Source organism: Carcharodon carcharias, chromosome 18 (assembly GCF_017639515.1).
Source record: "Carcharodon carcharias isolate sCarCar2 chromosome 18, sCarCar2.pri, whole genome shotgun sequence".
Classification (NCBI taxonomy): domain Eukaryota; kingdom Metazoa; phylum Chordata; class Chondrichthyes; order Lamniformes; family Lamnidae; genus Carcharodon; species Carcharodon carcharias.
In genome coordinates, this window is record NC_054484.1 from 82,610,739 (window position 1) to 82,634,600 (window position 23,862).

The following is a 23,862-nucleotide window of genomic DNA, read 5'->3' on the forward strand; positions in this document are numbered from 1 at the left end:
CAACACAGGATCAGATAGTGGCCTGGCAGCCCATTTGTTTATGCATCATAGACAATAAAAGGTCATATGTCCCTGCAACCTCCACCATCCCTATGCTTATTGCATCACCTTAACCATCCCATACCCTTCCTCAGTACCCAAGATCTTGCAAAATACCGGAGGCCTGTGAGTATGTTGAGTTCTCCCAAATTTTCCTGTTCCCATGTGAGCATTAATAGATCCTGAACCTATATTTATCTATTCAGGAATGATTTACTCTTGTCTTTCATGTCATATGAAGCTTCATTGTGCAGACATTCATTTGAATGCTTTCTTGAAGGACTAAAATGAATCACCTACAATGCATCCTCCCAAGATACTTGTTCTGTAAGTCAGTCATATTGTGGGGTTAAAATTCCCAAACTCAAGGCATAAAATCTATCTTTTTTAGCTTGGGTTGGGATGGAATTATCCTTGTTCTTTCTGACATGAGAGGACCTAAATTGGACACTACTCCAAATAGGGTTATACCCAAGCCTTGTATTCCTCCATTATTGTGGTCCTAGTTTTGTAATGAATAGTTTGGGCAGCACAGCAAGGTCCTGATACCTTTGGCTGAAACTCCTGACAATGACCACTTCCATGTATATCTTTAGCCATTATATACTTATGCAATTCTGTTTTCCTATTTTGCATACTTATGTGTGTAACTGTACGTTATCCATATTGGAGAACACTTGCCACACAGATGCCTACTTCCCCATCTATCTAAATCCAGTTGAATTTTTCACTGTTCCAGAGGACACAGGTTTGTACTATGTGAATGTACTGCCTGAAAGCCTGGTAGAAGTAGATTCAATAGTAATTTTCAAAAGGGAATTGGATAAATACTAAAAGGAAAAATTGCATGGCCAATAGAAAAAGTAGGGGAGTTGGACTAATTGAATAGCCCTTTTGATGAGCTTATATGGCCACTTCCTGTGCAGTAGGAATCTATTATTCACAAATTTTAATCTGCTGGATGTGTCCTCCTCCAGATGTCGCTGAATTTTGTTATGGACAGGAGGGTATTTAATTTAAACAGCCCTGATTCCTTCTCTCACCACCCTTCTGTAAACAGGAAGATGTTTTTTGATTTCCCCGTTTATACATGGCGACCCCTCAGTTTTGGTGTGATCCAATTCTCTATTAATAACCCCACAGCAAACTCGAGCTTGGATGAACTAAAGGGGTTAGTCTATTTTGCACACACTCAAAATGCGGGGGTGGGTGGGGGGGCTGGTGGTGTCGCTATGTAGCCCCCTTGGTACATTCATACAATAAGAGAGAAAAGGGGAAGAAAGAGGTACAGGGCAAAGACCACAGAGAAGAAATAAGAATTATTGTTTCACGTGAGTCCAGAGTCCAGAATCAAAGTCCAATGGTGTATTCCTTCACAGAGTCAGCAGGTTGAAGACAGATGCTGGATAATCCACTTTTCTAGTAGAGATGACTTCCCCGATGGTATAGGCACATAGAGATGATTTAGTCTTGTAGGCGCTGGTGCAGAAGTTCCAACAGAAACAGTGTAGGTGGGGAGCTAGGTATTAAAAAATGTGCATGTCCCTTTTTCTGCTGCTGTCCACTAAATGGAAAATGGCAGTCTGCCCTTTTCAGCTCCACAAGGCAATATTACAGGTACTAGCAGCTTGGTTGGGGTTGGTGGGGGAGGTGTTATGTGACATGATTCCCTCTTCTCCACCTTGGTTTGGACAAAGGATTGGCCTGGATTCTTGAGCTGATTCATGTTAATGTTTCAACCATTACAAGTTCATACTCAGATGGATTGTCTCCGTTGGCCAGGGCCTGGCCTTAGAAATGTAAAGGGCCTTTGTACAAGTCCTGGGGATTTGATCCCTGCAGTCACAGGGGCATTAGCGCTTCTTTAGAGATGAGGTCTCTGCTATTCTGAAGGCCAAAAATTCCTTCTGTGTGCCATTTTTAAGAAAAATAATTTTATAGATTAGCCAGGATGATGTATATTTTATTAAAAATATAGAGTGAGGTCTTGGCCCCCTGACAATATATTGAGCAGAAGGAACACATTACTGAGCCTTGGGGCGCGGCACTTCTTACCTCATCTTGGGAAGCTATTCCATTTAAAGGCACCTTTTAGTTTCCTCCATGGAAACTCTGCCAATTTCTAGTCCATCTTCCCATTTCTTAAACTCTTCCCCAAACACAATGAGAATTAACTTACATGCAAAGTTCATCTTTGGCTGTTTATTTTAAGAAATCCACTTAAATGCACAAAAAAGTCTGGCAACAACAAAGTCTTGATTTAAGAATGGTATGATATTGTCCTTTCAATTTAAAAAAAAACACTTCAGTAGTCATTAGCTTGTTAACTTTCCAGTTCAATTCCATTCTATCATGGAATTTAACTTCCTGTCTGCTACTGTTTATGTACCTTCCAGATGTCTCTTGACCCCTGATCTTCCTTTGACTTGTCCCTGCTTCTCTATATTTTGTACTTAGGCTAAAGGTCTCTTTTCCTTTTGTCAATGATCATTCTTCCTACTCTCCTATCTCTGACTTTCTGCCTCCTTTACATTGTTAGGTTCTTCTTGTCCATTTAATAATCTGTTTATGCCACTACAGACTGTTCAAACCTGACAATGATTATAACTCTTTGAAATGTTAAATGGATCATTTGGAGATGCACTGTGATGAGCAATTTTCCCACTAATTGCTTTTCACTCAGGAATTGCATATCTCTAAGTTGTGGCCCTTTTTGTATTTTTCCTAAAATAGAAAATAAATGCCCCAAGAGTCTTTGAAAGAAACCCTTTCATTTGCTAGATGAGTATGAAGGCAAATTGTGGTTTAAGGAAATAGTATCACTGAAAGAGCAGCAGCTGGCTTAATATTTAGGTTTGTTTAGTTCTTTCTGGTTGTAACTTGCACTCCTGTTTCTCAGCAGCTAACCTCAGGTTGTAAAACCTTTTTGGCAGTTGTTTTGCCAAGTATTTTTGAGTTTGATTTCTATGTTTTATGCTCTTTTCCTTCAGATAATTCCGGATCCAGCTGGAAAACTGAAGTATTTTGATAGAAAACATTAAACCTTAAACATTGGTGTTTTATAATACCTGATTTCTGACTCAAACAATAAAATTGTTAATTCTTTTTGTGTGTGGCATGTTTTACTGCAGCTATCATTGCAAGTGATTTTGATAACTTAAAAAAAAAAGTTTTTTCTCTAGTACAAGGGCGAGCAAGAAATGTGTGTTTAATTGTTCCCCATTGCTGGAGATGACATTATATTGATGCTGTACGTCCTATCAGCACAGCAAATTAAAACCTTTTGTCAGTCTGACAGTGATTTTTTTCTTGGTTTTCATAGTAATGTTGATTCCATTTACATTACAATATTTTATTCTTGAAGCAATTATCAAATTGACTTCTGAAAATCCAGTAAATTATATCTATTGGATAACACGTGCACCAGCTTAATTCTCTCAATTTCAGTGAATTTGCGAGGCAAAGTCTTGGTGGCTTCCAAAACCATGCTGTCATCCTTACTGGTTGTATGTTGTTTTAAATGAGCATTTCCCAATATTGATATTGGAGTTATCTAGTCATTTTGATGTCTGGATGTGGTGGCCCAGGTAAGGCTCCACACTCTGCGAGCTGTGTTTTACTTTAGTTTCAGTGGTGGAGCTCACTCTGCTTCTCCCCTGCTGACCTGCCTGGCACTTTTACATGCTGACAAGATCATTAGCCTTTATTTCCTCTTGCACAGACTTGTTGTGCTTATTGGTGCAACTGTCAGGAAGATGGTGTAGGAGTTCATTGGGGAGATTTCTGATTGTAATTTGCTTTCTATACAGTACTGAATATTCACTAACAATTCACTGCATTTACATCAGACCTTTTAATGTACATCTCAAGCTACTTCATGGGAGTGTAGGCACAATTTTACCTAGATTGGGCCACATGATCAAAAGTTTAAACAAAAAAGTAGGTTTTAAGGACTGTCTTAAGAGACAGAAAAGTTTAGGGAGGAAATACCTAAGTTTCATGTCTAGGCACCTGAAAGCACGGCTGTCAATGTTAGAATGAAGGAAAGAATTGGAGGAATGTGGGGATTACGGAAGGTTGTAAGACTGAGGAAGGTTAGGAATGGGCAGGATTGAGCCCTTGAAGGGATTTGAAATCAAGGATGTCAATTTTAAAATTATGGTGTTGCCAGACCAGCTGCCAACATAGGCCGTTTTCAAATGTAACAAGTGTAAGGATTCGTCACCAAGATTACTTTTTTCTCCCTTCCCTTAAACCCATTGAGCCAAACTTTCTCTAAAGGCTCCCTCCAGCCCCAACCCTGGATATGTTTCTCTCCTATCTCCCTTCATGCCCTTTCCAAGCTCATCTTGTCCATGAGACCCTCCTTGACTCTATTCCTACTGAACTACTGGTCACCTGGCTCCTATGTTAGCTGATATTGTTAACAGTTCTCTCTCCTCACATTCTGTTCCTTTCTCTTTCAAATGTGACATCATCACCCCTTGTCTCTAAAACCCCCTTGAACACCTCCATCCCTGCAAACTATCCCTCCTCTCTCTCTCTCCGCCCCCCCCACCCCCATTTCCCTCCAAAGACCTTGCCTGCCAAATTGATACCCGTCTTTTGAGAATTCCATGTTTGAATCCCTTCAGTCAGGTTTCTACACCTGTCAGTCCTGAAATTGCTCTATTCAAAGTCACAAATGAGATCCTATGTGTCAAAGGTGCAAGCTATTCCTCCTCCTTAACCTGTCTAGCATAATTGATCAAACCATTCTGCTTCCACTCTTAGCTAATTGTGGGCAGAGAATCACCATCAGTGGTTTCTCTTCTCATTCCTGCAGTGTCCAGCAAGAATCCAGCCGTGGGCCCTCCTTGTTTTTATCTACATGCTGGCGCCTGAAAACACATCAGTTTTCACATGTACGCTGATGCCACCCAGCTTTACCTCACCCCTGCCAATATATTTTAAAAGGGAAGTAGAGCGAAAACGGAATTATAGACCTGATGTTGGTAGTGGGGAAAATTCTAGAGTTCATTATAAAAGATTTAATAACTGAGCGCATGGAAAACAGTGGCAGAATCGGACAGTCAGCATGGATTTACGAAAGGGAAATCATGCTTGACAAATCTACTGGAATTTTTCAAGGATGTAACTAGTAGAGTTGATGAGTGGGAGCCAGTGGATGTGGTTTATTTGGACTTTCAGAAGGTTTTCAACAAGTCCGACGTAAGAGATTGGCGTGTAAAATTAAAGTGAATGTGATTGGGGGTAGTGTATTGAGATGGATAGAAAACTGGTTGGCAGACAGGAAACAGTAGACTATCTTCAGTTTTAATTACTCCACCATTGGTGACCATGCCTTCAGCTCCCTGTGCCCTAAGTAAGCTCTGCAATTCCCTCACTGAACGCCACTATTCATTTTCCTCCTTTGACCAGGCTTTTGATAATTTGACCCGGTATCATTTGGGTTGATGCTAGATTTTGCTTCATCATGCTTTTTGAGAAGTGCCTTGGTATGTTTTATATTAAAGGCACTATAGTGCCTCAATGCTGGGTATAGTTGTAATCACTCAATACCAGCTCTGCTGGGCAGGATATATCCTTTACCTGACACCAGACTTCTGCAGCAACTGTTCTACTTGGGCTTGGTTGCACATGGAGATGCTTTAGAAGAAATGTCTCCAAAGCAGAGATCAAACACCCCACCCAGTCATGGGAGTGCCCTCACTTGTGACCGACCAAAATGGAGGTTTATTTGGCATGGAGCCGAGCACATCAAGACAATTCGATGCCTCAGTGTCACCTCTGCGTGTTCCAGGTGGAAGGACTGTAAAAACCTCATCTGCTCAGCCCTTCAAGCACCACCTACCCACATGTGGCAGAGTCTACAGATCACATATTGAACCAGAGTGGAAGTAAATCATCCTCCAGCCCAAGGGACTGCCTAAGATGATAAAAGTTGTTGTTGTTTAATGGCATGTCCTGCAGGTTCTGTAACACTCACTTATCACCAACCTGAAGAGGTCAGTCCCTACAAATCAACATAAAAAAGTGAACATAGGAAAGAATTGTATTACAATATGTAATAGGATCCTAGTCAAATTATCCTTTGTACCTGGTACTTTGCTGAATCGCTCAGAAGTTTGTGTTGTTTTTAGGTTTCAGGCCATATGAAGTTGCTGGCACATCATGGTCCAGCTGTCTACATGAGTCAAAGACCTGGAATCTGATCACAAACTAAAATTTTTGGTTGCCAGGAATACAGATTCTGAAGAAATCCTTTGTTAGTTTATTCAACTTTGAGCTTTCCAAAAAACATGTGATCCTTTAACTTGGAGCTCAATCTTGCATTTGTGAAATTGAGATCAGATATCTCTATTCAGTGTGAGTAGTTCCAAATCACAAAGGGTGCTCAAATCGATAGTTGGAATAAGAACTCCCGATGTAGATCCACCATTGCCACTGTGGGAGATGTCCTGTGTGACATGGGGATCAAGGATTACATGAGATTAGTAGTAGTTATTTGATAATCAAATAATCAAACATTATCAAATAAATTTATAATCTCATTAAACCCAAAGCAAAAGATATCAAGGATTAATTTAAACAGCTGTAATGCAACAATTGATCCAGAAAAAAATCATTTCATACACATTTGTCCCATGTTTGAAAAATGCTTTTATTCATACAACTTTCATGTACAAAAGATGTCTTCATCCCCTGTCTGACACCATTTTTTTTTTCTTTCATAAGATACAGGTGTTGCAGGCCATTCCTAATTTGCTTTGAACTGAGTGGCTTGCTCAGCTATTTCAGTGAGCAGTAAAAAAAAAAGTCAACCACATTACTGTGAGTCACCTGTAGGCCAGATTTCCTTCCCTAAACATTAGTGAACCATATGGGTTTTTACAACAATCAATGATAGTTTTGATCTTAGCTTTTTATATTCTAGATTTATCAATTCCACCAGTTGCTGTGGTGGAAGCACTAGCCTGGGCCTCTGGATTACTAGTCCAGCAACATTACCACTACGCCACCATCTCACCATACAGAAACGACTACAGTCCCCTCATCTCAACTATTAAAGGAAACAAATTGTAAGATCATGTTTTCACATCTTAATATGACAGTAACACACAATTGTGAAAATACAAAAAGATTACATTTTCTTGTCTATTCACCAGAGAAAGAAATAGAGAATGCAACCCTGTAGAGGATTCTAATATCAGATACTTCTATATAGGTAGTGTAAACTTCATTGTTCTCTCCAATGTCTATTATGTCCTGACCTTAAAGTGCATTTCTGCTGTACCTATAGTGCCTCCAGATGTCTCAATTCAGAATGTCAATTTAGTGTTTTTTTTTAGGATGTTTTGCAACCATTAAGTTGAAAGCGCCCAAAGTTATTTGACAGCAGATTTTTATCCACCAATTTTAATAGATTCAAACCCAGATGCCAGAATTGAAAAGACAGAGCATCTTTATTTTTTGGATAAATACTAACTCAGAGCCATACAGTAAGATAATTTGTGAAAATTGACAAAGCCCTGAAAACTTTTACCAATTCATTTAGAGGCAGCACAGAAGCAATTGGAAAGGGACAAAGATTATTCTGTAAGGAAATTGGTAAGTTTTGAACGAACTACAAAAATCTTTTAATGGCACAGATGTGTGTGGACTAGGACAGTAAAGAGGGCTTTAAACTAAATATTGGGGGCCAAGGGATCCAGTTTGCAAAGATGTGATAATTATAGAAGGCAAGAGAGCACAGTAGGAATAAGGGAGGTGATCAGAGTGTGACAGGAAGGGACAGAGTGTACAACCTTAGAGTGTATCAGCAGATTTAACAAAAATAGTAAAAAGGCAGAACTAAAGGCTCTTGTCTCTGAATGCATGTAGCATTCACAACAACAAATTAATTGACAGCACAAATAGAAATAAATATGTATTATCTGTAAGCCGTTGTAGAGACATGGCTGCAGGATGACAGAGACGAACCTGAATATTCAAGGGTACATGATATTTAGGAAGGCAGGAAGCTGGGAAAAGGTGGAGGGGTAGCTCTGTTAGTTAAGGATGACGTTGGTACAATAGAGAGATGACCTTAGTTCTAAAGATCAAGATGTAGAATCAGTTTGGATAGAGTTGGAAAATAGTAAAGGTCTGAAGTCACTTGACATGATTTATATGCCTTCTAACAGTAACCACATTGTATAATGGGGAATACAGGAAGAAATAATGGAGGCTTGTGAAAAAAATACAGCAATAATCATGGGTGATTTTAATCAACATGGATTGGATGAATTAGATTGGCAAAAGTAGCCTGGATGATGAGTTTAAAGTGTTTTTGAGAGAGTTTCTTAGCAGCTTGTTCTAGCACCAACCAGGAGGCTGGTAACATGCAATGAGACAGGATTAATTAATGACCTCATAGTGAAGGTGCCCCTACATAGCAGTGATGCTTGGCCTAAATAACCAAGTGGTTATGGTACTGGGTTTGTAACCCTAAGATCAAGAGTTCAAATCTCACAATGGCAAACTATGAAACAATGTAACTTCATCTGAATAAACAGATGGAAACATGTTTGTACTCGAAAGAGTTACATTTATAAGCTTGGCCTAAATAGCCAAGTGGTTATGGTACTGGGTTTGTAACCCCAAAATCAAGAGTTCAAGTCTCACAATGGCAAACTATGAAACAATGTAACTTCATCTGAAACAGATGGAAATGGGTTTGTACTCGAAAGAGTTACATAGCAGTGATGCTTGGCCTAAATAACCAAGTGGTTATGGTACTGGGTTTGTAACCCTAAGATCAAGAGTTCAAATCTCACAATGGCAAACTATGAAACAATGTTACTTCATCTGAAACAGATGGAAACGGGTTTGTACTCGAAAGAGTTACATAGCAGTGATGCTTGGCCTAAATAACCAAGTGGTTATGGTACTGGGTTTGTAACCCTAAGATCAAGAGTTCAAATCTCACAATGGCAAACTATGAAACAATGTTACTTCATCTGAAACAGATGGAAACGGGTTTGTACTCGAAAGAGTTACATAGCAGTGATGCTTGGCCTAAATAACCAAGTGGTTATGGTACTGGGTTTGTAACCCTAAGATCAAGAGTTCAAATCTCACAATGGTAAACTATGAAACAATGTAACTTCATCTGAAACAGATGGAAATGGGTTTGTACTCAAAAGAGTTACATAGCAGTGATGCTTGGCCTAAATAGCCAAGTGGTTATGGTACTGGGTTTGTAACCCCAAGATCCAGAGTTCAAATCTCACAATGGCAAACTATGAAATAATGTAACTTCATCTGAATAAGAACAGATGGAAACATGTTTACTTGAAAGAGTTACATAGCAGTGATGCTTGGCCTAAATAGCCAAGTGGTTTGGGTTTGTAACCCCAAGATCCAGAGTTCAAATCTCACAATGGCAAACTATGAAACAATGTAACTTCATCTGAAATAGATGGAAATGGGTTTGTACTCGAAAGAGTTACATAGCAGTGATCATAATATGACTTAATTTCACATCCAGTTTGAGGGAGAGAGTAATGGATAAGACCAATGCTTTAAACTTAAATAAGGGCAATTATGAGGGCCTGAACACACAGCTGGCTAAAGTGAACTGGGAAATTAGGTTAATTAGAGATGCAGTGGCAGACATTTAAAGGGATATTTCAGAATGCTTAGAAAAGATACATCCCAGTGAAAAAGAAATACTAAGGGAATGACATACCATCTGTGGCTAAATAAGGAAGTTAAAGATATTACCCAATTGAAAGAAAAAAATGTATAATTCTGTGAAGATGGGGCAGAACATAAAGAACGACAAATATTAATGAGGGAGAAATTAGAGTAAAAGAAAAAGCTAGCTAGAAATATAAAAAGTTTCTACAGGTATTTAAAAAGGAAAAGAGCAAGTAAAGTGAGCATTGGTCCTCTAGAGTGAGAGAATGGGGAATTAATAATGGAAAATAAAGACATGGCAGATGAATTAAACAAATATTTTGCATCAGTCGTCACTGTAGAGGATGCAAATAATATCCCGGAAATAATTGTGAATCATGTGGTGAAAAGGAGAAACTTAATAACTATTATCACCAGGGAAAGGTCCCATCAGATTGGAAAATAGTGAATCTGACTCCTCTATTCAAGAGAGGAGGGAAGACAGCAGGAAGCTACAGGCCAGTTAGCTTAACATCTATCATAGGAAAAGTGCTAGAATCTATTATTAAGGGAGTTATAGCAGCACATTTAGAAAATCTCAATGCAATCAGGCAGATTTAACAAGGTTTTGTGAAAGAGAAATCATGTTTGAATAATTTATTGGAGTTTGTTGAGGAAGTGACAAACAAGGAGAAGCTGTGGATCTGCTATACTCAGATTTCCAGAAGGCATTTGACAAGGTGCCACATTATAGGTTACTATGTAAAATAAGAGCTCATAGTGTAGGGGGTAACATATTAGCATAGATATTGGTTAGCTAACAAAAATAGAGAATAGGCATAAATGGGTCATTTTTGGATTGGCAAGATGTGATGAGTGGAGTATGACGGGTCAGTGCCGAGGCCTCAACTCTTTACAATTTATACCAATGACCTGGAGGAAGAGACCAAATGTATGATTGCTAAATTTGCTGATGACACAAAGATAGGTAAGAGAGTAAGTTGTGAAGAGGACATAAGGAGTCTGCAAAGATAGGTTAAGTGAGTGGGCAAAAAATTGTCTGATGGAGTATAAATGTGAACCTGTCCGCTTTGACAGGAAGAATAGAAAAGCAGAGTATTATTTAAATGGAGAGAGATTGCAGAACCCAGAGGTGCAGAGGGATTTGGGTGCCATGCTACATGAATCAGGAAAAGTTAGTATGCAGGTACAGCAAGTGGAATGTTGTTTATTGTAAGAATGGATTTAGAACCAATTCAGAGAAGGTTCACTTGACTGATACATGGGTTGAGGAGGTTATCTTATAGGGAAAGGTTGGACAAGCTAGGCCTGTATCCACTGGAGTTTAGAAAATTGAGAGGTGATCTTATTGAAACATATAAGATCCTGAGGAGACTTGACAGGGTGAATACTGAATGGATGTCTCCCCTGTGGGAGACACCAGACAAAACTAGGTGACAGTCTCCCATTTAAGATGGAGATAAGAATTTTTTTTTCCCTGTAAGGGTTGAGAATCTTTGGAACTCTTTTCCCCCAAGAGCTGTGGAAGCAGGGTCAATGAATATTTTTAAGGCAGAGGTAGATTGACTCTCTTGTTAGTCAATCATCTTAGAATTTTGGGGGAAGGTGGAAAGTGGAGCTGAGGCTACAATCAGATTAGCCATGATCTTATTGAATGTCATAGCAGGTGCCAGGGTCTGAACAGCCCACTCCTGCTCCTAATTTGTACATTGGTATGTAAGACAGCCTGAATTTCACAACCTAAAACACAATGTTTTATACTTTACACAGGGAAGATTTAAGTTATTGTAGGTTACAGGCAGTTGTTCAAATCTTAAGACATAACCCTAAATATCCCACTCAGCAATACTTTGACACCATTCATTCATTTCAAACAGGTTCCTGTGACATAAGCTTGAACTAACATGAACACTATAGGGAATTTCTTTTTTCCACGGCATTAGTATGTAGCTAGCTAGCAAAGAAAATACTTAGTGCAAATATATTTGGATACATATACAGAAGAGCAAAAATAAAACCCCACCAAGCTTATGTTTGTTCCTATGCATTAATTCACTGGTTAAACTGAAACCAAAGTACTTGTAATAAATACAGTTTTGATGCAGGATTTGATTTTCAAGGAAAAAATATAAAATAAACAATATCTTGGCATTTTGCCCATGCACATGAATAGATATTTAATAAAATTAAACAGTGCATTGGTATCACACACTGGCTTCCCTTAAACCTAGTACTACACCAAAGCTTCTCTTACATTCCAGCCCATTGAAGCTTGGACAAATAAACATGTCCAAGGATCTGAAAAGACTAAAGTACCACTGTTGCTGATAATGGTGAATAGATACCTAACATGTTATTACTATAGTCACCTGTCTGGATTAACACCGTGTTAAAATAGAAGACGAATGTCATACAAACACATTAGGTTCCCCTATGCTGTGATCACCAATAATCAGTTTTACTCTTGAGGTTTTGTCACGGCGTAATGCAGTTAAATACATGTTTCTCCTATATTGTATGTAGCAAACAAAAAGAACTTTAAAGCATTATCGTACTATTAAAGTCAGTTGATTGGTAGTACAGAACTTGAGTATCACTGAAAAAAAAACATCAAAGCTTTCCGTCTTACACTTAAGCAGGATATTCGCAAAAATACCAAATATAAAGGGAACAACAATTTATACTTCAAAGGAAGAGCGCGCTGATTGGTTGACAAGTGGACTATGAGAATGCCTCCACCAGAGTCCACTTGCCAACCAATCAGCACTTCTCATGAAGTACAAATTGTTGCTCCCTTTACATTTGGTATTCTTGCAAATGTCCTGATGAGTGTAAGATGAAAAGCTTTAAGGTGTCTTTTTTTCCAGTGATACTTAAGTACTATTAAAGTTAGTAAAATAACTGGAATGTCTTCAAACAGTGTTAGAAAAATTCAAAAGCACTTGTTAAAATCAAATCTGCAAAAAAAATCTTTTATAAACATCTGACATTTCAGATTGATATTTTGTGTTTAATTGGATGGAGGTCAGCTTGCCAGACTTCAGACTCTGTTGGCTTGTGCTTCAAAGTGTCGTTTTCCATCCAAGTAAAGCATAGATTCTGTAAGCAGAAACCAGAACAACAAACTGATGAATACATTTTTAACAGATGCTCAAATCTTCAGTGCAGCAGCACATCTTTTTAAATCAGGAAAGGTTACAGCCAGAGGAACTGTTTTGCTGACTGCAGGATGACATTACTCTAAAGATCACCCTATATTTTCCTTCTCTGGTCAGCCAGCCCAATTTTCTGAGCGCAGTTGATGGGATTGGTAGCCAGTGCTGCCCTGGACTGGACAATTTTATCTGCATGAGAGTAAGCCAGAGGTCACTCTTCCCTGGTACAAGAAGTTTCTTGCTTTTGTTCATCAGCTTCCAGCAAGTACTTATGGTGGAATTCCTGAAGTTTGTATCTGTGTTGCCTCTCTCATTCCAGGCCCAGAACCCCCTTGAATTTAATACTTTTGAAAGCATCATACTGTGTTACATTGGTATAAGCTCAGATAACCTGGGGTTTGGAGAGAATCTTTGGTGTGGTCTGTTTTGGGTGGAGGGATGAGGGAACTTGGTTGAAGGAGGATTGATTTTGTACAGAAGCTTCAATTACATATTAGGTCATAGCCTGGAATCTGAGCTCCCCAGAAAGTCAATGATCTGTCCCTCCCTTATTGCCTAGTAGTAATGTCAGAGGTCCAGGAGGTCAAGTTTCCCTTCCTGTGTCAACAAATATAAGCATTCAAGATGTATTCAGGCTCACTGGTCAATTCAGAGGAACATGTAGCATGCTGCACACTACATTGTTGATTCTAAAGTAGTCTAGCAAGTACAAAGTTGTTAAGGATGGGGAATAATCATGGTCTTGCTATTTTCACCAACAACTAGAGAGCAGAAAAATACTTTAATTATAATGACTGTGAAGTCCCTCAGCATCATTTCTTGCATTTATGCAGGAAACTGATATACCACATTACCCATGAATTAAGTAGTCCTGAGCTACTTCAGAAAAACTGTATTTAATTCCATGTTTAGCATTTCCTGCATATTCTATCACTACTAGATAGCACTTGATGTACGTGCAACGTAGATTATACCCTTAAGTATAGTCCTCAGTTTACAGAGGGCATCTTGGTGCTACCACAATTTGCTTGTTACACACAATGGGTACTGAAGCCAAAAGGTAAGTAACCTACATAATTAACAGGAAATCTCACTGCCTCTCCTAATTGTTGAAGGTTACATCCAGAATCTTATCACTAAACTTTAACCCAAATGAAAAGCTGACAGAAGCTACTCCTGGACCCAAAGCATGGCTGAAATAAGAAATGTATTATTACCTCCATAGGTCTTTGGGATAACCTGCATCACTTCTTTCTCGGAACCAAAGGTGAAATGGAAGATATTGGTGGTACTGTGCTGTTTTGAGAGTGGGTCTACAACCTCACTGTGCACTCTGACCTGGATATAGTTGCTTTTAGTGTAACAAACCTATGGAAAGGGGAAATTACATTATTAATGAAATACAAAATAGCTGGTTTATCTTATTAGGTTTTAATCTCCATTTTATAAGTTACTCAATAATTTCTCAAGGTCAATACAATAGGTAATTGTTTCAGTGCAGAAAGGACCCTGTTAATGTGCAATGTGGCAAGTTGCCCCATTTTGAAATGGAACTCTGGGGATAACTTTATGAATGCATTGTGCCACTGCATGACCTTGCTGCCAGCCATCATTACCTGGGGATGATGAAAATGATGCCTACCTCCTTGTCCATTCTGAATAAAGTGAGCAGCAGGTAGGATGCACTTGTACAATTAGTCTTCCAGCCTCTTGCATTCCTTCAGAATTTTCAATAATGAAATGTCTGAACAACCATCAGCTCTTTTATGCAGGGCTGGCTGTGTGGAAAATGCCGTATCATTGTATAGAGAAACTGAGCATCCACAGCATTCACAGAAGGTGCCAGGACTTGCAGTTTATAAGTGCTGCAAGGGGAAGAGGGGGTTGGGGGAGTGCAAAGGTCAAGTACAAAATGCAACATGGGGCCTGAGAGTGGAACATGCCGAAGCTTAGATGAAACAAGCTCACAGTCCTGTTACTCAGTAACAGGGAGTTACAAAGTGGAAGGCCTGAAAAGAGTAAAAGCTGCAATTTTGTTCCTCAGGCACTTACATGCCCTTATGCATTGCCAGTTAAATGCATTTTGCTGTCAGATTTACCCCAATTACAGCTTATGCTTTATTCTGTTTCACAGCTACCTTCAAATTAACTGGTCCCATTGATGCTTTGTGCTATATTAATTACACTCAGGAAGAGGCAGCCTAAAACTGCAGTTGAAAACACTTTTATTTGTATGGCTGGGGAAGCAGTTATAGTTTGACGTCGAGGTTAACAATCCATTCAACAGCTTCAGCTAACATTGTGAATGGTTGTGGTGCCACCGAGAATGGATCTCTCAGGGTAGGAGTTCAGTATGTGAGCAATGGTCTCACTTGGATGGCCACTGTCACAATTTGAGCTGTTCTTCAAGTTCCACTTGTGCAGCAAGTGGTCACATCAGCCCTGGGCTATCCTCAAGCGTTTGAGGGTGTCCACGTTTTCCGTGGAAGGTTGAAACCTGGGACATCACCATTCAGCTCAGTTACCAGGTTGTGGTTGGTGACTGGGCAGTTAGCCAGGAGGTGCGTCATCGAAAGGCAGGGCTGTCATCAGTCTGTAGAGTATGACTGTGCATTCCAGTGGGACTACGGGATTTCAGGTGAGTTCGTGGAGACATACAGCCGTGGCCTACATCAAGGAAAGCCTCACCAGAAGTGCAGAAGACCTAAAATCAGATGACCCCCATAGCCCAGGGCTGATGTGACCACTTACTGCACAAGTGGAACTTGAAGAACAGCTCAAATTGTGACAGTGGCCATCCAAGTGAGACCATTGCTCACATACTGAACTCCTACCCTGAGAGATCCATTCTCGGTGGCACCACAACCATTCACAATGTTAGCTGAAGCTGTTGAATGGATTGTTAACCTCGACGTCAAACTATAACTGCTTCCCCATCTCCAAAGTATAGCAAGCAGACCATCACAAATGTCTACAAAATATAAAGTGGCCTGTGGCCCAACATCGTAATACAGCCTGTAGCACACCCAACCATCTACTGTGGCAACTTCAACAGCCGAGAGCACAGAGAGAAAACTCCAACTGGATTTCCGTGCTTGACATAGAATTAAAAAAAGCAAAGACAGCAGCAAAAACACAAGATAAAAGAACGTGAGGAGCGGCAGAGACACAGGATAAAAGAATCACAGAGCAGAAGAGGCCCTTCGGCTCACTGAGTCTGCACCGACACGTGAGAAACACCTGACCTACCTACCTAGTCCCATTTACCAGCACTTGGCCCATAGCCTTGAAGGTTATGACATGCCAAATGCTCATCCAGGTACTTTTTAAGGATGTGAGGCAACCCGCCTCCACCACCCTCCCAGGCAGCGCATTCCAGACTGTTGCCACCCTCTGGGTTAAACGTTTCATCCCAGGCAACATCCTGGTGAATGTCCTCTGCACCCCCTCCAGTGCAATCACATCCTTCCTATAATGTGGCGATCAGAACTGCACACACTACTCCAGCTGTGGCCTCACCAAGGTTCTATACAACTCCAATATGACCTCCCTACTTTTGTAATCTATGCCTCGATTCAAAAAGAGCGCGAGGAGAGCAGCAGAGAGACGGGATAAAAGAGTGCGAGGGCGGCAGAGAGACGGGATAAAAGAGCGCGAGGGCGGCAGAGACACAGGATAAAAGAGCGCGAGGGCGGCAGAGAGACGGGATAAAAGAGCGCGAGGGCGGCAGAGAGACGGGATAAAAGAGCGCGAGGGCGGCAGAGAGACGGGATAAAAGAGCGCGAGGGCGGCAGAGAGACGGGATAAAAGAGCGCGAGAGCGGCAGAGACACAGGATAAAAGAGCGCAAGAGCAGCAGAAACACAGGATAAAAGAGCGTGAGGGGAGCAGCAGAAACACAGGATAAAAGAGCACGAGGGCAGCAGAGACACAGGATAAAAGAGCGCGAGGGGAGCAGCAGAGACACAGGATAAAAGAGCGCGAGGGGAGCAGCAGAGACACAGGATAAAAGAGCACAAGGGGAGCAGCAGAGACACAGGATAAAAGAGTGCGAGGGGAGCAGCAGAGACACAGGATAAAAGAGCGCGAGGGGAGCAGCAGAGATACAGGATAAAAGAGCGCGAGGGGAGCAGCAGAGACACAGGATAAAAGAGCGCGACGGGAGCAGCAGAGACACAGGATAAAAGAGCGCGAGGGGAGCAGCAGAGACACAGGATAAAAGAGCGCGAGGGGAGCAGCAGAGACACAGGATAAAGGAGCGCGAGAGCGGCAGAGACACAGGATAAAAGCGCGAGAACGGCAGAGACACAGGATAAATGCATGAAACAAGCGGCTAAGAGACAGATAAAAGAGCACGATCAGACAGGTGTAAGGGACAATGTGTTAATAGCTAGGTTAAGATATCAGAGGTAAAGTAGCTGTATAAATAAAAGAACTAAAACCTTAAAATAATGAAAAAATAAAATAATTAAAATAAACACCTAAAACACATACCTGTGTAATTAAGAAAAGTATAACTTTTAATTGTAGGTGGTACTAACATTTAAGAAGCACAGTCAATTCTAGTATACATTGAAATTATTCTAAGTTAATAATGAAATTAACTTATTAACATAAGCAACAATGGCAGGATAGGTGTTATGTTGCAGCTGCAGAATACTGGCACTTTTGGATGCCAAGGCAATCCAGGACAAACATATCTGCAGAAAGTGTAAGCAGCTAGAGGAATTCCGGATTGAGATTACTGATCTGGAAGCCGAACTGCAGACATTACACAACAAAAAGGAGGGGGAGAAATACCTGGACACTTTGTTCCTGAAGATAGTCACACCTCTTAGAATAGGGTCATCTGTTTAGGTCAGCAGTGAGGGACAGCAGCATGTGACTGTGAGCAAGGCAGGTAAAGAGACCGAGTAGACAGTAGTGGAGGAGCCTCAGACTTTGCAACTGTCAAACAAATTTGAGGTGCTCTCAACCTGTGTGGATGAAAGCAAGGTCTACAAAGTGGATGAGTAGACTGGCCATGGTACTGTGGTACAGGAAGCCATTCAAGCAGGGGAAGCAAAATGGAATGTAGTGGTAGTAGGGGGCAGTATAGTGAGGGGGATTGACATTGTTCTCTGCAGCAAAGAGTGAGAATCCAGAAGGTTGTGATGCCAGGGTTAGGGACATTTGCTCAGGGCTAGAGAGGAACTTACAGTGGGAGGGGGAGGATCTACTTGTTGTGCTACATGTAGGTACCAATGACATAGGTAGGACAAGTAAAGAGGGAAGAGGTTCTGCATAGTCAGTATGAAGAGCTAGGCACCAAATTATCCTACAAAGGCTCAAAAAAGGAATGAAACCGGATGGACCACCCGGAATTGACCTAGTCACCGGAAATTACAACAGCAAACTCAGCCCTGTTGACCCTGCAAAGTCCTCCTTACTAACATCAGGGGGCTTGTGGCAAAATTGGGAGAGCTGTCTCACAGACGAGTCAAGCAACAGCCTGACATAGTCAACCTCACGGAATCATACATTACAGATAATGTCCCAGACACACCATCACCATCCCTGGGTACGTCCTGTCCCACTGGCAGGACAGGCCCAGCATAGGGGGTGGTACAATGGTATACAGTCAGGAGGGAGTTGCCCTGGGAGTCCTCAACATAGACTCTGGACCCCATGAAGTCTCATGGCATCAGGTCAAACACGGGCAAGGAAATTTCTCACTGATTAATACATACCACGCCCCCCTCAGCTGCTCCTCCATGTTGAACACCGCTTGGAAGAAGAGCTGAGGGTGGCAAGGGCACAGAATGTATTTTGGATGGAGGATTTCAATGTCCATCACCAAGAGTGGCTTGGTAGCACCACCACTGACTGAGCTGGCCGAGTCCTAAAAGACATAGTTGCTAGACCAGGTTTGTGGCAGGTGGTGAGGGAACCAACAAGAGGGAGAGACATACTTGACCTCATCCTCACCAACCTGCCTGCTGCAGATGCATCTGTCCATGACAGTATTGGTAGGAGTGACCACTGCACAGTCGTTGTGGAGACGAAGTCCCGCCTTCATATTGAGGATACCCTCCATCGTGTTGTGTGGCACTACCACTGTGCTAAATGGGATAGATTTCAAACAGATCTAGCAACTCAAGACTGGGCATCCATGAGGAGCTGTGAGGCATTGGCAGCAGCAAAATTGTACTCAACCACAATCTGTAACCTCATGGCCCAGCAAATCCCCCACTCTATCATTATCACCAAGCCAAGGGATCAACCCTGGTTCAACGAAGAGTGCGGGAGAGCATGCCAGGAGCAACACCAGGCATACCTAAAAATGAGGTGTCAAACTGGTGAAGCTATAACACAGGACTACTTGCATGCCAAGTAGCATAAGCAGCAAGTGATAGACAGAGCTAAGCAATCCCATAACCAACGGATCAGATCTAAGCTCTGCAGTCCTGCCACATCCAGTCGTGAATGATGGTGAACAATTACACAACTCACTGGAGAAGGCGGCTCTACAAATATCCCCATCCTCAACGATGGAGGAACCCAGCATGAGTGCAAAAGACAAGGTTGAAACATTTGCTACAATCATCAGCCAGTACCGAATGGAGGTCCCCAACATCACAGATGCCAGTCTTCAGCCAATTTGATTAACTCCATGTGATATCAAGAAATAACTGAAGGCACTGGATACTGCAAAGGCTATGGGCCCTGATAATATTCTGGAGCACAAGTACTGAAGACTTGTGCTCCAGAACTTGCCGCGCCCCTAGCCAAGCTGTTCCAGTACAGCCTAAGATAGCGGGAAACAACGGAGAGGATTGACTTCATGCACTCAAAAGGAAATTCCTGCACCATTTGGGAGCAGCCAAACAACAACCACACAAGTGGATCTGAGTCAACGCTGATGCCTTCACTTCATGGCTCCTAATAAACTCAAATATACCAGCCAGCAGGGAAAGTGAACAGATGGTGAAAACAGCCCTGATGTAGTGTCTCGAGACTGTCCCAGAGCAGTTAAACTTCTCAAGCCCACATACACAAGAGAAATTGAACTGCGCCCTGATGACAACCAAATAGGCAAAGCATCAGGAACTGACTGGATTTACTCAGAATTCTAGAAGAACATCAGAGCACAGGGAAGGAAGTAGTTAGCAAAACTGTTTACCAACATCTGCAACACAGGCACCATTCCAAACATCAGGCATCAATCCAAGATCGTGGCCATTGGCAAGCAAGGAAAACTACTCAATGACCCACACAGCTACTGCCCCATCACCCTACTCTCAACATATTAGGTTCTGGAACGTCTCCTGCTGAACAGACCAAATGCCACCTTGGAAGCAGTGATTCCCACCCCAACAAGTGGGTTTTTGCACAGGCCGCGACTGCATGGCATGCTGCTGAAACTCTACAGCTAATCAACTCCATGATCAACAACCAACAGTTCCATGTACACCTTGGAGATTAAATCAGCCGTAAGCAAATAACCAACAATGGGCTCCCACAGCCCTCTTCAATATATATACCAGTGACCTCCCTCTCACAAAGTCACAGCTCTTCACATATGCTGATGATTTGACCCTGGCTTGCCAAACTAAAGAACTTCAGGACATTGAAAAACATTCACTGAAGATCTATATTCTCTGGAAGCCTAATTCAGAAAATGGAGATTTTGACCAAGTACTGTTGTTTCAACCTTCCACCTGAACAACTCAAAGGCAAGGGATGAACTTCATGTCCAGCTCTGTGGCTGACCACTCGCCCAGAACCTAAAGCCAAAACATCTTGGCATCGCTCTTGACATTGACCTGCTGGCAACACCTCTATAACACTGGAGCCAAGGTCAAAATGAGAGTGAATTTCATACAGAAATTGGTGGGTAGCAACCTGGGGCAGCAGAGTCAACACACGATGCACTGTTTCACTCACCCTGGTCTACTCAACAGTAGAGTACTGCTGCTCACCCTGGTTCAGGAGCTACCTCGTAAATGTGGTAGATATCCAACTTCAGGAAGCCATGAGTTGAGGACCTATAGTCCATATCGTGTTTACACAGAATGATAGTGATGCCCTTAAAATTGTAGCCTACTTTCTGGTCGAGGCTAGTCAAGTAAGGTAGCTAGTAGCTCATAGATGTTACTGTGGGAAGGCTGGAGAACACAGTTCCAGCACCCAATAGGGAGTCAGGTCTCCAATGGGAAACAGTGTGGGTGAGGTTACAAACAGGGCACAGATTGGGAAAGTTTAATGATATGGTTATGAATTGTGGTTTTTTTAAATAAATATTTGTTTTATTACCAACTTTATTTGGCATTGAGTCTTGGGGGTTACTGGCAAAACCAAAAGGTAGACACAAAAATTTCAAAATATACATTGAGTCATTTCATTGATACTTCAGCTCCTTTTACTTTTTTAGAGAATGTTTCCTGACTGTGGAATTTTGAGTCAAACATTATTTTTTCGCAAGTTTTGATTTTGTTTGGTCAGTTTTACAGACAGGAATGTACTCATTTGTTTAAGGTTCAGTCACACCTAATGTCACTTAAACCTGTAGCAATGTGCGGCATCTGGTGTGTGCTAGCTGTGACTTTTAAAATACAGTATATTACTGGTGGATCTTCCATGGCATTGCACATGGGAAATAAAGAAAAGCTGACATTTATAGGATGCCTTTCCAGACCTCAGGATGTCCATGATATTTGCTAGCCAATAAACAAAAAAATAGGAGAAAGTATTAGGCCATACTTCCTATGCATCTGCTTTGCCATTCAGTAAGTTATGGCTGATCTTCCAGCTCAACTTCACCTTCCTGCACTATCCTCATATCCCTTAATTTTCTTGGTATTGAAAAATATTGCAATGTAGGAAACGTGGAAGCCAATTTGTGCACAGCAAGCTCCCATAAATAGCAATGTAATAATGACCAGATAATCTGTTTTAATGAAGTTGGCTGAGGATGAAATGTTGCTTTATAATAGGAATAATATGCCACATGATACACAATGTATTTGTTGCTCACAAAACACACGATGTATTTGTTGCTAAGGCATTTAAATTTGACCTGTCAAATTAAGGTAAGGAAGTCTAATTGTTAAATGTAAACACAGTCTGAAGCCACTGCTGTTTGGGCAGGCACAAATTCTATTTGTTATACTCACTGCTGTGAATCCAGGATACATCAAATTGGTGCAAGGATAGAAACTGTGTTAATATGGAGGATGGAACACAGTGATGTGGACCAGAACCCAGCATTGGGTTTTGCTAACTGGATCAACTGAAATGAAGTGAATTATCTTGTGACCAGGAAGACTCATTAAACTAATACTGACACTTCACATTGTAAATATGTACATTACCTGTGATGAAAGATACAGCAGGGAACCAATCTCAACTGGTTTCTGAAACAAGATGTCATCTACAGCAATTGGGTAAGGTCTTGAACTCCTGAAAGCAATTTGTGAAAGTTCCGGATATAAAACACAGGCCTACAGCAACAATGTGTTTAAAAATTCAAAGACATATTAACCCACTTTGCTCCCTTCATTTCTTCCCTGCCTAGTTTCTCCACTGCCACACTTTCTGTTGTCTACTCCAAAGTCTCGATCAAGGTCACTCTGAACCAGTTGTTTGGAGAAACACACCTGTGATGCTATTGAACCAACAACATGAAATATCAGACACCAAGAGGACTGTTCTAGTTTTCCTGGCACCATGGGCAGACCTTTTCCACTCAGCATTGAAAGCGTTGAGGGGCACACACAACCAGAGTGAAATCTGCCCATAAAGACTTTTTGAAATTCTATGTAGGGCCACAATTAAATGAGTGGAGCGAAAATAAAGAAATCTGGGCATCCTGGAGGCATTTGAATTATTGCAGCGCATTTGAGTGACTCACTAATGCCCAGAAATAGGGCTTTGGAGAAACAGGTTCATATCAGTCAAATACAAAGTGAAATATTAAAAAAAAACTAATATCAATGGTAGAAGAGGGGTGGGGGGTGGGGGAGAACTCTACAACGTATATAACAATCAGTGAAGTGGATTGAGAGTTGAATTCCTAGACTCCTTTAATTCAAGTTACGCAATAGACACAAAATATAAGGTTCTTACCCATAGACACAAGCATTTGCCCATGCCAACTCAAAGGCTTTCCTCATCAGAAACCCGCCAAAGATTTTGTTGTGGATATTACGTTCCTAATTTTAAAAAAACGAGAAGTTACAATACTGTTCACCTATAAATGTGCACCGACAATCTTGGATCTACATAGTTGGATCTACATACTTATATAAGTATAATCAAACACCAATATAAAGGGGGACATCTCAACTTTAAATGAGCAGAATGGAAATTTAATTTAAAATAATTTTAATGAATTAAACATTATTTAAAAATGGTTGAGAAAATGTGGCACTCTGCAATTGATAGCTGCATACGACCACAATGGCAACAACTTTAGCAGTAGCCTAGAAGGACTATGATATTTCACAAGGTGCTATTTGGTTGCTAATGGATGTTGGGAAGGAGACAACTCCATTTAAAACATTCAGGAAGGTTTGTAAGAGATCTTCCAGAGACTGAAAATATTCTTTAATTTGTTCTTGGAGAAGGCAAAAAAAATTGCAGAGTTATGGTGAAAGGGCAGGGAGTGAGACTAACTAAATTACTCTTGTGGAGAGCAAGTCTGGACTCGCCATACTGCCTTCTGTGCTGTAACCATACTATGATTGGCTGTGAAGCACACTGGGATGTCCCAAGATTATGAAAAGTGCAATGTAAATGTACCTCTTTCTTTATAATTGAAGTAATTTTCTTAATATTATTATTTCACAGGCATTATACTAGCCAAATGGCCTAGAGCGCAGCAACAAGATAGATGCTAAATATAAAGGAGTTGAGCTCAGGGAGGAGGAAGGGGAGGGGGGTGGTGAAGAGTCATATTGGACTCGAAACATTAACTCTGTTTCTCTCTTTACAAATGCTGAAAT

At 41.1% G+C, this 23,862-nt stretch overlaps 2 protein-coding genes across 4 annotated transcripts in view; one reads left to right on the forward strand and one right to left on the reverse strand.

Annotated features, from left to right (window-relative positions):
- Window positions 1–3,144, forward strand: part of prdx4 (peroxiredoxin 4) — a 36,879-nt gene extending 33,735 nt beyond the window's left edge. For both annotated transcript variants that reach the window (XM_041211634.1, XM_041211633.1), the window contains one exon: window positions 3,030–3,144. In XM_041211634.1, the coding sequence (XP_041067568.1) occupies window positions 3,030–3,033 (4 nt within the window). In that variant the 3' untranslated portion in view covers window positions 3,034–3,144. The remainder of the gene's footprint in view (window positions 1–3,029) is intronic.
- A 9,423-nt stretch (window positions 3,145–12,567) lies between these two features.
- Window positions 12,568–23,862, reverse strand: part of LOC121290709 (acyl-coenzyme A thioesterase 9, mitochondrial-like) — a 59,602-nt gene continuing 48,307 nt past the window's right edge. For both annotated transcript variants that reach the window (XM_041211531.1, XM_041211532.1), the window contains 4 exons: window positions 22,985–23,070; window positions 22,231–22,318; window positions 14,096–14,246; window positions 12,568–12,822 (listed from right to left, as the gene is read on the reverse strand). In XM_041211531.1, coding sequence (XP_041067465.1) covers window positions 12,764–12,822; window positions 14,096–14,246; window positions 22,231–22,318; window positions 22,985–23,070 — 384 coding nt within the window. In that variant the 3' untranslated portion in view covers window positions 12,568–12,763. The remainder of the gene's footprint in view (window positions 12,823–14,095; window positions 14,247–22,230; window positions 22,319–22,984; window positions 23,071–23,862) is intronic.